Source organism: Diuraphis noxia, unplaced genomic scaffold (assembly GCF_037042655.1).
Source record: "Diuraphis noxia isolate RWA-SAM2 unplaced genomic scaffold, SU_Dnox_SAM2 contig0004, whole genome shotgun sequence".
In the NCBI taxonomy this organism is placed as follows: domain Eukaryota; kingdom Metazoa; phylum Arthropoda; class Insecta; order Hemiptera; family Aphididae; genus Diuraphis; species Diuraphis noxia.
The window spans coordinates 7,855,827-7,870,271 of NW_028301714.1; the positions used below are offsets into that span (position 1 = coordinate 7,855,827).

At 25.6% G+C, this 14,445-nt stretch overlaps 2 protein-coding genes across 3 annotated transcripts; one reads left to right on the top strand and one right to left on the bottom strand.

Moving 5' to 3' along the window:
• Positions 1–343: 343 nt before the first annotated feature.
• Rab35 (RAS oncogene family member Rab35) lies at positions 344–5,710 on the bottom strand. The gene is made up of 5 exons (XM_015519232.2): positions 5,327–5,710; positions 5,045–5,219; positions 4,834–4,958; positions 4,249–4,373; positions 344–2,629 (listed from the first exon to the last, which is right to left on the bottom strand). Exons 1-5 carry the CDS (start codon positions 5,376–5,378, stop codon positions 2,498–2,500), a joined length of 609 nt encoding a protein of 202 aa, XP_015374718.1. The 5' UTR covers positions 5,379–5,710; the 3' UTR covers positions 344–2,497.
• A 107-nt stretch (positions 5,711–5,817) lies between these two features.
• On the top strand, positions 5,818–13,190 carry Ppt1 (Palmitoyl-protein thioesterase 1). Of its 2 annotated transcripts, XM_089225650.1 has the most exons (8): positions 5,818–6,371; positions 6,435–6,563; positions 6,873–6,985; positions 9,873–10,000; positions 10,067–10,225; positions 11,722–11,998; positions 12,253–12,378; positions 12,672–12,857. In XM_089225650.1, the coding sequence occupies exons 2-7, from the start codon at positions 6,449–6,451 to the stop codon at positions 12,349–12,351; spliced, it is 891 nt and encodes a 296-aa protein (XP_089081776.1). In that variant the 5' UTR covers positions 5,818–6,371; positions 6,435–6,448; the 3' UTR covers positions 12,352–12,378; positions 12,672–12,857. The 2 variants fall into 2 exon arrangements, with proteins under 2 accessions (XP_089081776.1, XP_089081775.1); XM_089225649.1 differs by lacking the exon at positions 12,253–12,378 and having other exon boundaries at positions 5,824–6,371; positions 12,672–13,190.
• Positions 13,191–14,445: the final 1,255 nt, after the last annotated feature.

The window sequence follows — 14,445 nt, forward strand, 5'->3', positions numbered from 1 at the left end:
ATTTACTTATAAATAATAATATGAAATTATTATTTAACAACGAATATATAAATTATAGCATTTCTAAATATTTGTACTTTGTTTTAAAATAATTAATTGAATAATGCGTGTAGATTGTAGATGTTTTGTTATACTGAGTAAGGCTATTAAATTATCATAATTTTCATTCTAGGTATATTGGATAACATACTCAGAAAGAATAATAACTTGCTACATTAAACAAACAGAATCACTAATCCTTGATTTAATCATAAAAATATAATATTTACTGGTATTTAATATTTTATAATTTGTATCTTGAATAGAAAACACTATAATTTTTTAAGTAAAATTAAGATGTTTATTGTTAATCGAAAAAAAAAATTTTAATACTACTTTAACTGAATGTTAAGAACGTTGAACATAATACATAATATGGAACAACTTAAACTTAAAAATGATTTATGATATTAATATGACATCCATGAGTCACGGCACATTACTTAAATTTTAAAAAATATGCATAGTTTAATAACTCAGTTGACAATTATTTTGATAAATTTAAACTGTACCATAATTTTTATTTTCATTAAAATATACTGAATAGTTATCAGATATGTGATAGCATCCATCGACATAGTGATCGATTATGATCAATAGTACTCATCAATGCAACCAAATTAACACATTATTCAAAATATGTGTCTCCCATCCAAATAAGATAGTTAAATAAATTAGGTATGTTTGTTCAATGAAATAGAACATCACAGACTATCCGTTAAATTATAGGTATAATTATAAATTAAATATTTAACTGAATATTTACATATAAAAAATAATGGAAGACAGTAGGTATATAATACAATTATAAAAGGGTCCATCATTTTTCAAAACATAAATTATTGGTCGACATAAATTTAACTTTTAAATGAAAAACTATAAATAATTATTATAGTATTATATCATAATAATATATTGCATACATGTTTTAGACATTTTTTCCTACATTGCTGTTTTTCTTACAATATATAAACGAAAATAAAATACATTGTATAAATTATAAATGCTAAAACAAATATTGAAATACATGCTTATAAGTTATAATCGTAAACGTAGGTACCAAATAAAAACCTAAATGAGTTCCAAAGTAAACAATTTTTTTTACCTATTACAATAAATTAGTTCTCAATTAATACACAATATTGTAATTTGTAAACATTTCATTTTTAATGTAGAATTAAAATTAATATTATTTGTTTTTAACTTATTTAGTAATGTTTTGAACTATAATTACCTAGATGCATGTAGGTAGACGGACAAAATTAATATCTCAATACTGTATGTAAGGCTCTGTTCAGACTATAAAATTATATTTTTTTTTTATTTTTTTTATTAGTAGAAACACTTATAAATTACAGAATTAGTATGAGACTCAATACCTGTAATAGTAATACATATTAATAGTCTGAGATTACTGTAATAGTATTAATAATTAAATAACAAACAATTTTGATTACATTATAATATAGGGTAGAGTTACATGAATAGATTTACTAAATTAAAAAGTGACGATATTATGCATCACATTACTACTTTAAACTAGTAAATTCTTGTGGAACGCTCATAATTAATACAATAATTTAGATTTTTGGGTTAAAAATAATATTGTAATTATAAATATATAAATTTTATTTAAATTCATAATAATAAATAATAAAAATTTATACATTTTTATTTTTATTTAAAATATAAAACAGTATAATTGTAATGTATATATAAAAGCTTAGGTATGTTTTTATACTAATTTAAATAGGTGTTAGTTTTTAATAATCATAATGCATTATTCAAATGAATTTGTTTAATAATGAAATGTTCACTTTTCACAGTTATGAACAAAATTCTATGTATACAGTACATTTTCCCTCTATGTATATTCTTTAAAATAATATAGTAATAAATAATATTGTAATAAAATATTACAACTCTTGATAACTATATTCAATATTTTGGATTATGATATTTGATTCAGTTTATAATTTAAAACATATGCTAATTGTTTTAATAATTTTTGAATATTTTGATCAGAATGTAAAATAAATTTAGTATATCACATTTATACTTAATAATGATAGATCATAACAACATAAGTTTTTAAAGCTATAAATGTTCTCTAAAGGCAAGACATCAATACATTGTTTAAATTTTACCGGTGTTGACATTATAAATCAAAATAATAATAATAATAATTTTAATGAAATAAATATATTTGACATAAGCGATATGATAATGATCAAGTAGTATTCAATGTTTTAATATACCAAAACTTAGTAAAAGGTAGCCAAAATCAGAAACTAAAATATTGTTTTATATTGTTATTAATATTTATAAATGTGAAATAAAAACTTTGAGCTTTGTGTATTCACATAATATAATAATGTGTATGTGGTAACAAAAATTGAAGAGAAAAAAAATAATAATTATAGCTTAAAATTGAAAACACTTACACCAACAATTGGATTTAACAACATTTTCTTTTTGCTCCTTTTGAGTGACCTTTTCTTAAATTCACTACATCATTGTTTTGATGAGCCTGCCGTTCCTTAGTTTCCTTTTTATTACGCAGTACTTGTTTAGTAATCGACATGAACATCTATACAAATATTTTAAAAAGTTATATATATATATATTTATTGTAATCAGTTCATTAGAGATAAATCATTAACTCTTAATTATAGAATGGCTTAACGATACAATAATAATTATTCATATCAATTAATAATTTTTAAATTAACATGCCATACCTACCATATGTTGTCCCTGTCTAACTAACGCACAACATACTGCATAACATTGTGAATGTAGTGTTTACATTTACAATAATCTATTTTATTCTGTTATTTTTGGATTTAATTAACATGTTATAAAATTTAATGGCATTTCTGAAACTTTTATAGATATTTTAATTTTAAATAAGTTATATAATTTTAAATTACATAAAAAATACTGTTTTAAAATTCACATACCTAGCTTTATAATTAAAATATCAATAATAGCCTCCGAGATGCTTTGGATGATAATTTTACCTTCACATTTTATCAGGTCAATTCATTCTAATTTAAAAATAACAGAGCAAAATAGAATTGAAGGAATGTAAAATTGTGGGTGTTTCAGGAATTTTCCTTAATGAAAATCATACCAATTAAAATAGTCAAAGGCGAAACTACAGATCAGTCCAGTTTGTTCATGGACGGATCCACCATAAATTAAAATTAAAAACTTATTTTGTGATAAGATTATTTTACCATTTGGCCTGTTCTTAAAGTTGTTTTTAGTTTCACTTACAAAAATAGTAAAATTATTTAGTATAAGATTATTTTTTTATTAATTAAAATTTTAAATAATTATAAATTTATTATAAAGGCATAGTGATTATTTACTTACAGCACTAATACTATTAAAACATGATTTGAATTTTTGATAATGGAATCAACATTTGATAAATATATATTATTTACATTATTGCATAAGCCTAATATTTAATTTGGTTTAAATGAAATTAATTATATGAAAAATTCAAAATTCAAAAGAAACCCTTGAATAGATAATGAATAATTATATTATGTTTATTAAGTATATATATTATAAATATAAATCTATGAACTTCTCTTAACTTTAATGTTACATTTTAGAAAGGAGAATAGAAATTGGAAAGTAGATAATACAGGAATATATGAAAAAGTAATATTTGACTTTTAAGGGGAGAGACAAGAGAAAGTTAATCAGAAATATAAAAAGATTATGGGAATAAACTAGATCAATCATTGACCTTAAACTTCAATACCTAGTTGTAGACATCCAAAAAGTGGCTAAGTTTAAATTTTTAAATTTATAATTTTTTTTAAGTACCTTAATAATTTTCTTTTCCTTGGTTGCTTTTAAAATGTATCACAACTTAGCCAACATTATACAAAAAAATGACATAATATGAACAAAAATGTTCACTTAACTATTTTTGGCATTCAGGCGAAATAGTAATAAATAATAACATTTAGATATTAATAAACAGAGATACTTAAAGTGCTTACATGACTAATCAGAACAATAAATACATATGTTTAGTATAATAAGAGATAATAATTATAATATTCATTAAATTAATATTAAACATCATATGAAAATTAAGATGTTATCATCATATCAGATTTAGTATATTTAATTATTCATGAATTTATAAAATTCAATATTAAATAATTAAATTATGATAGATACCTGTTCAACATTTATGTTGTCTTTGGCGCTTGTTTCATATAATTGGATGCCCATTTGATCAGCAAATCTTTGAGCATCTTCTGTCAACACTACTTTTCGATCTGGAGCATCGTTTTTATTTCCAACTGAAAAATTGGTCATACGAATAAACAAAAAAGCAATTAAAATTAATTTAATACTTTAACTAAAAGTCAAAATCAATAATTAGAGTTTTAATTGGGTAGTCTAAATAACTACATTTTAAATTTAATTTCTGATAGCAATAATAGGGTATAATGTTATGGATTATTTTTCAGTTCTAGTTTAGCTAACAACATTAAGCAAAACCTATGAATTTAAAACATTAAAAAGTACATTTATTCATTTGATAATTTATCTTTACTTTAAAAATATTTCATTAGATTTTGGATAACTAATTTTAATTCATTTGTATTAATAATAGTTAAATGTACATAATATTAAAAGGAATGTTATTATCATTATTTCATAAAAAGAATAAGAAATATCTCTATGTATAGCGATAAAAATAAATTTTAACAACAGTAATTAAATTAATAGTTAATGTAAACAAGATATGATATTTACCTAATATCCTATTTACAACTTCACAATTTTGGTCGATCTCATGTAACCATCGTTTGACATTTGCAAATGAATCTCCATTGCTAACATCGTATACAACTATAACACCATGTGTACCTCTGTAATAACTGTAAGTAAAATATTTGAAAAAATGTAACATTAGCTATATATGCAAAAATTCAAATAAAAATTTAACAAAATTGCAATCCCTCACGTTGATGTAATTGTTCTAAATCTTTCTTGACCAGCAGTATCCCAAATCTGTAATTTCACTTTTTCTCCATCAACTATTACTGTTCGGATTTTGAAGTCGACGCCTATGGTCGTTATATAACTACCAGAGAATGTGTTATCGGCAAAACGAACAAGCAATGAACTTTTGCCAACACCTTTAGACAACAAAAAAATAATTTTAAAGTCATTAGTTAAATGTATAAACTTATTGGAATGTAATCGCTTAGGAGAGAGCACATTCGGCAACATTACGAGCACTTACCACTGTCTCCGATGATTAACAGCTTAAACAGATGATCATATTCTTTAGCCATAGTGTTTGTAGACGTCCAGGGTAAGACAATTACGGTTCACGAGTAGTGTCTTATAGTGACATCTATGGAAAAATCATCAGGTATTGTACATCGACAGTATAATTTTGACCAGAACCAGAGCGTCAAGAGTTACTAGTTGACTAGTGCGTAGAAATATTCCGTAATGATATCGTTAAACAGCAGACGCGAACACTGAATGATAGAACACTTACACGAAATCATGTATAAAAAATGTAAAAAATGTTACAGCACAGGCAAAAAATGAATACGAATTAAAATTTCTTATTACAATCATAACATGAATCATCCACAAAAAAAAAAAAACGGAAAACAAAAACGGTTCACTGATAATGAAGAAGTTCCAGTGTTCCACCACGGTCGCATTTCACGGTAGCTCGTCGATTATCATCCAGAGACATTCTCACAGTGTTCAGTGATAAGTGATGATAACATTCCCACCATTTATTATTATTTTAGGAGTTAAGGATCACAGAAAACAGAATTAAATCTATTCTGTGTTCTGTCTTCTGTGAGACACTCGGTGCTCGGTAGTCGGCATTGTTGGCGTCCACTGTGTCCAGTATTACACTATTACTTATTGACTTTCGTTACTTTGTTAGTCTTGAGGCCTGTATTTCTGTGGGAGTGAGGAAGTGAGGAATAGTAAATTACACAATGATCAATGATTATCATAATGTGCTGTAGGCAACTACCTATACTGTGTTTGTAAATTGCTTAGCCGCTTGGGCCATAGGAGTATTTTAGGACCTCATAGACATAGGCTTGTCAAGTTGTAACTCGCTACAATATAACAGTATTTATTATAGATATAAGATACTCCTGGCTGAGAGACTGTAGTAGAACCTTCTAGACTTCTAGTGTTATTTTGATTTTTAAAATATTATTATATATTTATTAATAATTTTCATTTTACCATATCTGGATTTCAAAATCTTTTTAGTCGTTGATGAAAATCCGTTAATTGTTTGTCAGGTATGATACTATCTTTATATTTTTTTGCCAGGTTATTTTGATAGTTTTTGTTTTACTTTATAGGTACCAGTTATACTATGTATGGAATTGGATTTTTTTCAAACATTTTTATTTTTTCTATTATAACATTTTTGGCTTATATTGATCAAATCAATGCTGGTTCGCCACCAGTTGTATTATGGCATGGAATGGGTAAGAATTAAAATAAAATTACTTATTTTATGGCATCTATCATAATATATGTATGTTATAAGTTATAACTGATATAATAATGTATAATAATTTGTATCTTCAAGATGTTCTAGTTGGTAGGAACTTATATTTATGGTATACTTTTATGAATTTATTTTAGCACAATGTAATATATTTATTACATCTGTATTAATTTATAATGTATTAGCAGTTATAATATTAGTTATTGGTTTATTACCTATGCATATTTATTTTTTGGTATCAGTTACCTTTTTTCTTTTTAAATACAAAATAATATTTCCATTTTAGGTGATAGTTGTTGTAACCCATTAAGTCTTGGAAGAATTATTAAGGTATTACAGAAGAACTTGGGAAATGATTCTTATGTGAAATCGTTAAAAATTGGAAAATCGTTTGAACAGGTATTTTTAAGATTTATTATTAATATTATGTGGAATTTATTTTTCAATTGTTAATATTAGAAAATGAATAACAAAGCTGCTAAAATTATGAAATTATTCTAAGAAGTTATTGGGTTTTTCTCACCATACTCTACTTAAGTATAATATTTTTAATTGAAAAAACAGAATAATTTATCATTATTAGGTAGCTATCCATAAATGTTTATTATTATGATAAATAATAATTTTAATATTTTAATATTACGGGAAAAGTATGTAAAGGTCCATATTTTGTTAACACCAAAAAAAAAAAATACCATACCTACTTGTAATTTTTTTGATAGGGTCTTTGTATATTACCCAGAAGTCATCTCCAGATGATGACTATCATTGAGTTCCAAAAATTTTATATTTAAAAACAAGATAATTTGTCTCATTAAGAGGATACCACACCTGCTTGTGCTGTTTCCGTCTTATAAACTTACAAAGTGGTAAAAACATGGTTTTCGGGTACATACATAATTCTGTAGACATTTATACTAGAATGTTCAAATTTTCAGAGTTCATAGACAAATCTGTAAAAATGTAATAAATTTTAAATTAAATTAAATTATTGAGTTGAGCGATCAAAAAAATGAAAACACTACATCATAGATATTATAATTCTCAATAATTATGAACTTAATTTGAAAATTGTAGTATAAATATATACAGAATAATGTGTGTACTCACTACTCGCAAATCGTGATTCTACTATGTTGTACGTTTGTAAGACGAAGATAACACATGTGGGTGTGATTTCCTCTTAAATGTAAGTTGAGTAAATCATGTTTTTGTCTAACTAATAAAGTAACAAAATATCAAATTGTACAATAAAGAAAATTAATTTTACTCTATTGTTTTTAATATCAGTAGTTATTGATGTATTAACAAATTTAAAAGTGAAAATATTACCTACGGCACCTCATTGATTTTTTTCTTGATATATTAGTCATAACAAGTTATATACAGACATTTTTTTTTAAATTTAAAACACTTCACAATGTTCATAATTATATCTTGTAATTTGTTTACCTTTATATTTTTGTATTTCAATTAATTCTTATTCTTCTGAGTGGTGACTTATAAATTATATTATACAAGTTTTTCTGACCAAAAATCAATCCTTTTATGGTTTTAGTGAAAATAATTTATTTTTTCTGTTGATAACAATGCAAACCACTTGGATATTAATATATTATGGACATGTAATTGTACACAATGTAGTAAACACAAATTCAAAATTAATTTTAATTTTATATTGTCATAATTAAAGCCCGGATTTATATTCATTTAAAAAGTGTTAAATATGCAATTAGGTATAATATGCATTATGAATTTATGATACACTTTATAGAATGTACTTTTTTTTAAAACCACACTTTTACACCAAAGAAAATTCTAAATAATATTTTATTAAAAAAAAAAAGATAATATCTATTGCTAGATATTTCAAATCGTTTAAATCAATCTAAAATTTATGGAAAACTTAAAAAAAAAAAATACATTAACTTGTCATAACAACACTTAATATTAAAATTTTAATATAAGTTATTTTAATAGTTTTCATGACATAATTTAATTTTTTCCGATGGGCATTGACGTAGAAACAATGATCGATGACTGTGTATTAATTAATGCCCACTATACCGGATGGTGGCTATTATCACCGGTCAACACGGCGGCAGAGAATTACTGACGGTCGGTGTATTGGAATTTAACTAAATAAGATTTATAAATATAACAATACGAAAAAAAACACCATGTGATTATTTATAAAATTATAACAACATAGCATGTTAGGACGCGAGTGTATATTTGTTATTAGTTAATTTATTAAAAAGCCATTAAATATTCATGTTATATACATTTATGAACAAATATGCAATAACCATCGAAATATGCAATATAAAATTTGGTGTTTAAATTCGGTATGATATGAATCATGGACATTTAAAACCCCCATAGATGTGTGCATTCACTTAGTACAAACATGTAAATGCATATAAATCTGGGCTCTATAGTCATAATTTATTTTGAATGTTTAGAATTTTGGTATAATTTGTGTTGTAACTAATTTAAATAATTTTTTTAAATAGTTATATAAAAAAATCTAAATAACCTAAATAAAGGTAGTGATTATGGCACACACTATACTAGTGACCAGGGGCAACATTTCAGAATTTTGCATGGAATGCAAAAAAATTAACCATAATTGGATCCGATCACAAAGCAGGTATTCTCAGAATTAAAAATTACTATGAACGATTAAAAGCATTTTAATAATTGATTATTTTTGCTTTAATACAAATGAAAATAAGTGGGTATGTACATAAATAAAAGTCAATTAATTTATTTTAAATTAAAAATGATTAAGCAATAGGAAATTCAAAAGATGATTTAAATTTTACGATATAAAAATATGTTAAATGTACTGTTTAATAAATTAATCTAATTTAACTGTTGTCGCCAACTGATAATTGAATTGAAATTTTAAAATGAACACTGCATCTATCAATTATTATATTAATCACCTAATCAGTAATAAATAAGTAATATAAACTTTAAATGGGTACCAATCATAGATAAGATACAGCTTAGTATATCAACACAAGTATTGTGAATTTATGTATTTTATTGATATTTATAATTACCAACTCATTTATAGTTAATACCTTTTTATATTTTTACTATTATACCATTTATATAGTATTTTTACATGCTGATGTGAAATGATGGTTACATTATGTTTAAGTTTTTCCATATGAATTCAAATTTAATTTGGCGACACAGTCCAATGCAAATAATATGATTTTAAATGTTTAACTATAATACTTATATTTATTTTTTACATTTTAAAATAATATAGGACGTGAAGAACAGTTTTTTCATGAATGTTAATCTTCAAGTTAAATATGCTTGCAATCAAATATCTATGGATCCAAAGTTGTCTAATGGTTATAATGCAATTGGATTTTCACAAGGAGCCCAATTTTTGTAAAATAAAAACATATAATATTTAAAAGTAAAGAGCATCATTATATACGTATCATTTTATTTCAGGAGAGCGGTTGCACAAAGATGTCCTTATCCTCCAATGTTAAATCTTATATCAATAGGTGGCCAACATCAAGGAGTTTTTGGTATGCCAAGATGTCTTTATTCTAGTCACAAATGGTGTGAATATATAAGATTAGTTTTGAACAAAGAAGCATATGCAAAGTAAACAAAATTAATTCTATAAAACTCCACATTAAGAATTGTTATTTATCTCTCCTCTCCCATGGTACCGACAAGGTTTAAAGTTGACGTTGGTGGGTCAACCCGTGATGCATGCGTCACTCCCACTATTTTGGATTCCCAGGCCGGCTAGTGGTTGGCCTTGATGTTCCACTCGGTCCCTGTCAAACGGGTGAAACGTGAGTGCTCCTGATACAGGAGGATAGGCTCCTTTGTACCCGTCATCACACCCAAGTTGTCCTTTTAGTCGCCTCGTACTATCAAGTTGGATAAGACTGTTGTTCCAATTCTGATCCCCAACGACAGGGATTTGACGTTCTCCTTGACTTAATTCTTTTGTTAAGACTTCTGCTTCTTCCTGATTTTTATTGGTCAGTGTATTATCGCAAATTTTCTGAACGCATTGTATATTACTCTTGTTTTGATGAAGTTATCTGGCTCACAAGGCTAAGTATTCCTTCTTCTGTTATTGCTCTTATTAGGTGTTGCCTGTACTCTTTTACCACAACTACATATCGGAGAGTCTTTCAATCCCAGAGAGTGCAGTTTGGCCTCGAAGTCACCGTGCCCTGTTAGGTATTGTACAACATAATGGTCCAGTTCTAAGGGAATTACCAATCTGGTCTTGATAACTGGTATCAGCTTATGTGTCCATCTTGTCTCCCATAATATTTGAAGGTCTAGCCGTAATAGTCCTGCTATAACCTGTAGTCCTTCGTAAGGGGCAGTCCTGTAGGCTCCGCCTACAATACCGCCAATAATGGGATTCGTTGTGATCTTGCTTTTCGTTGTCTTTCTGTTTTCCACCAATCTGTCATCCAGATTGAAGCACCATATGTAATCCTTGGCACGTATGAACATAGACAGTAATATTTCTCCTAGATACCTTTATAGCATACAATAATCTTAGTTCAAACTCAAATTCGACTGCATATATATGTACAGCACTATGCAATATTGTTGATAGTTATTACAATGCGGGCTCAATGTCGATGCATATATTTTAACCAATTATATATGCCTATATCGCATAATATAATGATGACGTTAATTGTGATATTTATAATGATTTATGTATCACATATTTATGTATGTGCCTATATTTAATATCTATAAATATTTACTATCTGCTTTTCTTTCACAAAAGTAAAATTTTTTCCTTAAGTTGATACACAATATGTGAGTTTGGCTAAAATAATACTAAAGCCTGTTTAAAACATACACATTTGATGGTTTTATATGACTCCTTTATATACAGGTTGTCCTCTAGTGTACCTTAAAATTTCTTTATTTTATATTTCAAAAGAAGAAATAGCACCTAAAACTTCTCTTAATTATATATATGCTAGGTATTACTTTAAACTGTATCTTATATGATAAGTTACTACTAACATTGGTATTGATAATTGCTGCTTTATGTGTACTGTCAAATATTTAAATTGCATTATCAAATCATTATATTTTGTTTTATTTTTTAGATGGGTACAAAATTTATTAGTTCAAGCAGAATATTGGCATGATCCTATTAAAGAATCAGATTATATTAAAGGTAGCCATTTTTTAGCAGACATCAACAATGAACGTGTTATTAATACAAGTTATCGTGAAAATTTACTTAAATTAAAAAACTTTATCATGGTTATGTTTACAAATGATACAATGGTTATTCCAAAAGAAAGTGAATGGTTTTCATTTTACTCACCAGGTCAAGATAAAGAAATTATGCCACTTGAACAAACTGTATCTTACCTGACAGTAAGTAATGATTTTGAAAAAATAATGATTTTAATCATAGGCAAACCTAGTAGATTTTAGTAGCTCATGTAACATATTAGTCTCTTATAAATGTTCATTCAGGAAGTAACTTTCGTTTAAACATTTTACTATTATAAAAATGCATACATTTCTAGCATGGGAAGTTAAAGAGTATAGAAATGGAGTTTTTAATTAATTTTTTGTAATTTTATTAAATACTAAAAAGTAAATGATAGTTTGAAATTATTTTATAGATATCTGTGTGTAAAATTTACGAGCGCATGATACTGAAAATGTCAATAACACAAAATCAATTTTCTCGTAATGTGAGCTATAAGATACATATACTATGAATCTGTTAAGATACGTCATATACTTAGGTACATAATATAAGTTTTTAAAAGTAATTACGATAATAATATAATATATATAGAAATTGCTGAAATTGGTTAGATATATTGTGTATCCACAACGCACACGACCACACTTCATTTCAGTTTATTGTTTGTCATTGTCGGGCAGTGCATATTACGACAACATAATATATTTAATAATTAGTAATTCACATACCTATTAAATTTACAGGCATTTGCCCAAAATCCGGCCCCAATTGTACCTACATAACATTTTGCAATGGTATAAATTCATATTTTATAATTTGTGTTTGTTTTAGGATCGACTTGGGTTGAAAATATTAGAAGAAAGTGGACGATTGCATTTTTTGTCGGTTCCTGGTAATCATCTTCAGTTTTCCGAGGAATGGTTTTTGAATGAAATTGTTTACAAATATCTTAAAGAATAGAATACTAATATTATGATACTTGGTGTAACTACTTCATAAATTATAAAAGAATCAGAATTTTGTATGGATTTGATAACATTTTGTTACACCATATTATTTGTGTATGCATTTTATCAATATGAACATAATTTTAGTTGTAAATATAATTTTAATTGAGTGTAACATTTTATACTTTTTATAGTAACAAAATAAAAAATATAATTTTCAACATAGCAGAGCAAAAAAGTACCTATTTTACTATGATATATTTTTTTTTTGTGTGTGTATACATTAAGTGTATACTTAAAGAGTGGTTTTTTATGTTTAATTGGATCTAGGAAGTACTTTAAAATCGAAAATCTCAGTATTTGTCAAAATATATGGAAAAAAAATAAAACAGAATTTTACTCATATTTGTATTTTATGAAATCAATGAAAAAAAAAAAAACCATTATTGACACATGTCAGGTTTGGGATTCAAATCCCCGTAACATAGAAAGTATATAAAATATGTATTTTAGTATTTATACTACTTTTTTAGAATATGTAATTTTTATGATAACCCCCCTTCCCTGTATTAAATTTGTGTCTACGGCATAGCCATACTTGAAATTTTCATTAAATATTTCTGTACCTATATGATAATATTTTCAAATTATTTTTTTATATATTAAATTAATTAAATTATGGAAACTTGAAATTTTGGATTTAGTTTAGTTTTTTTTCTGTAAGAGTGGATAAAAAATGTTTTTTCTTTGTCAAAAAGCTTGAAATTGAATCAATGGTTCTTCATAAGTCTTTTACATACTAATCAAAAAATATTAAAAATACATAATTAGTATTTACCTTTTATCCAAAAAATTATTATAAACGATTCCACCTACGCCTAAACTCTCATCCAAACGAACTTATAAAAAATCTAGCTTCATTAACCATTCCTGGTAACCCTCCTCGTCACCTTAAGCGTAAATGGTGCAGATCCCTAACACAAAAAAAAAAAAAAAATAATAATATTAAGGTTAAAACAAAATAACTGAAGACGTAAGTGTCATCGGTGGGTGGCTTCTTCATTCAAAATGTCATATTGTCATTGTCATTTTAGCTCATACTCTTATTGTGCCGATTCCGTATAGATTGTGTATTTATTATTAAAGTAAAAAAAAAACTTTTTTATCAGTTCACTTTTATTCTTTTTATTGGCATTTAAACTTTGTAGTTAGAATTTCAAAATTGTAAAAATGTACAAATTATTTTGTTCATTAATATAAATCAAAATAATATAAATTCACTTGTTTTACAGTATACATTTGTATACATGGTGATTGACCAACCCCCTTTTTTTTCTTTAATAATAAAATTATTCAAATTATAATATTAAGAATTTTCAAATATAGGTACTCAAAAACCATTTTTATGAAGTGTCTTGTGGTGAAAAACTTTGTTTTTCAAATGAGAACGCTTTTTTCAAATGTAAATTATTTATCAGATAGTTTTTCTGAAAATTTTCAAGCGTCACAATCAAAATTCAATAAGTATATTTCTAGTTACCTATGAGTATATAGTTTAGTTTAATAAGGTAATAATATTAAATTCCTTGATAATGGGTTTGGAAAACAATATGAAGGGTATAAAGATTATAAAAAAAATGTGAGTGATCAATAATGTT

Coding starts and splice junctions, on each gene's coding strand:
- Rab35 (XM_015519232.2), bottom strand. CDS start 5,378: ATGGCTAAAGAATATGATCATCTGTTTAAGCTGTTAATCATCGGAGAC. Junction 4,374..4,833: donor AGTTGTAAATAGGATATTAG/GTAAATATCATA, acceptor CCAATTTTTCAG/TTGGAAATAAAAACGATGCT. Junction 2,630..4,248: donor ACAACATAAATGTTGAACAG/GTATCTATCATA, acceptor ATATTTGTATAG/ATGTTCATGTCGATTACTAA.
- Ppt1 (XM_089225649.1), top strand. CDS start 6,449: ATGTATGGAATTGGATTTTTTTCAAACATTTTTATTTTTTCTATTATA. Junction 6,986..9,872: donor TTGGAAAATCGTTTGAACAG/GTATTTTTAAGA, acceptor AAAATAATATAG/GACGTGAAGAACAGTTTTTT. Junction 10,001..10,066: donor TCACAAGGAGCCCAATTTTT/GTAAAATAAAAA, acceptor ATTTTATTTCAG/GAGAGCGGTTGCACAAAGAT.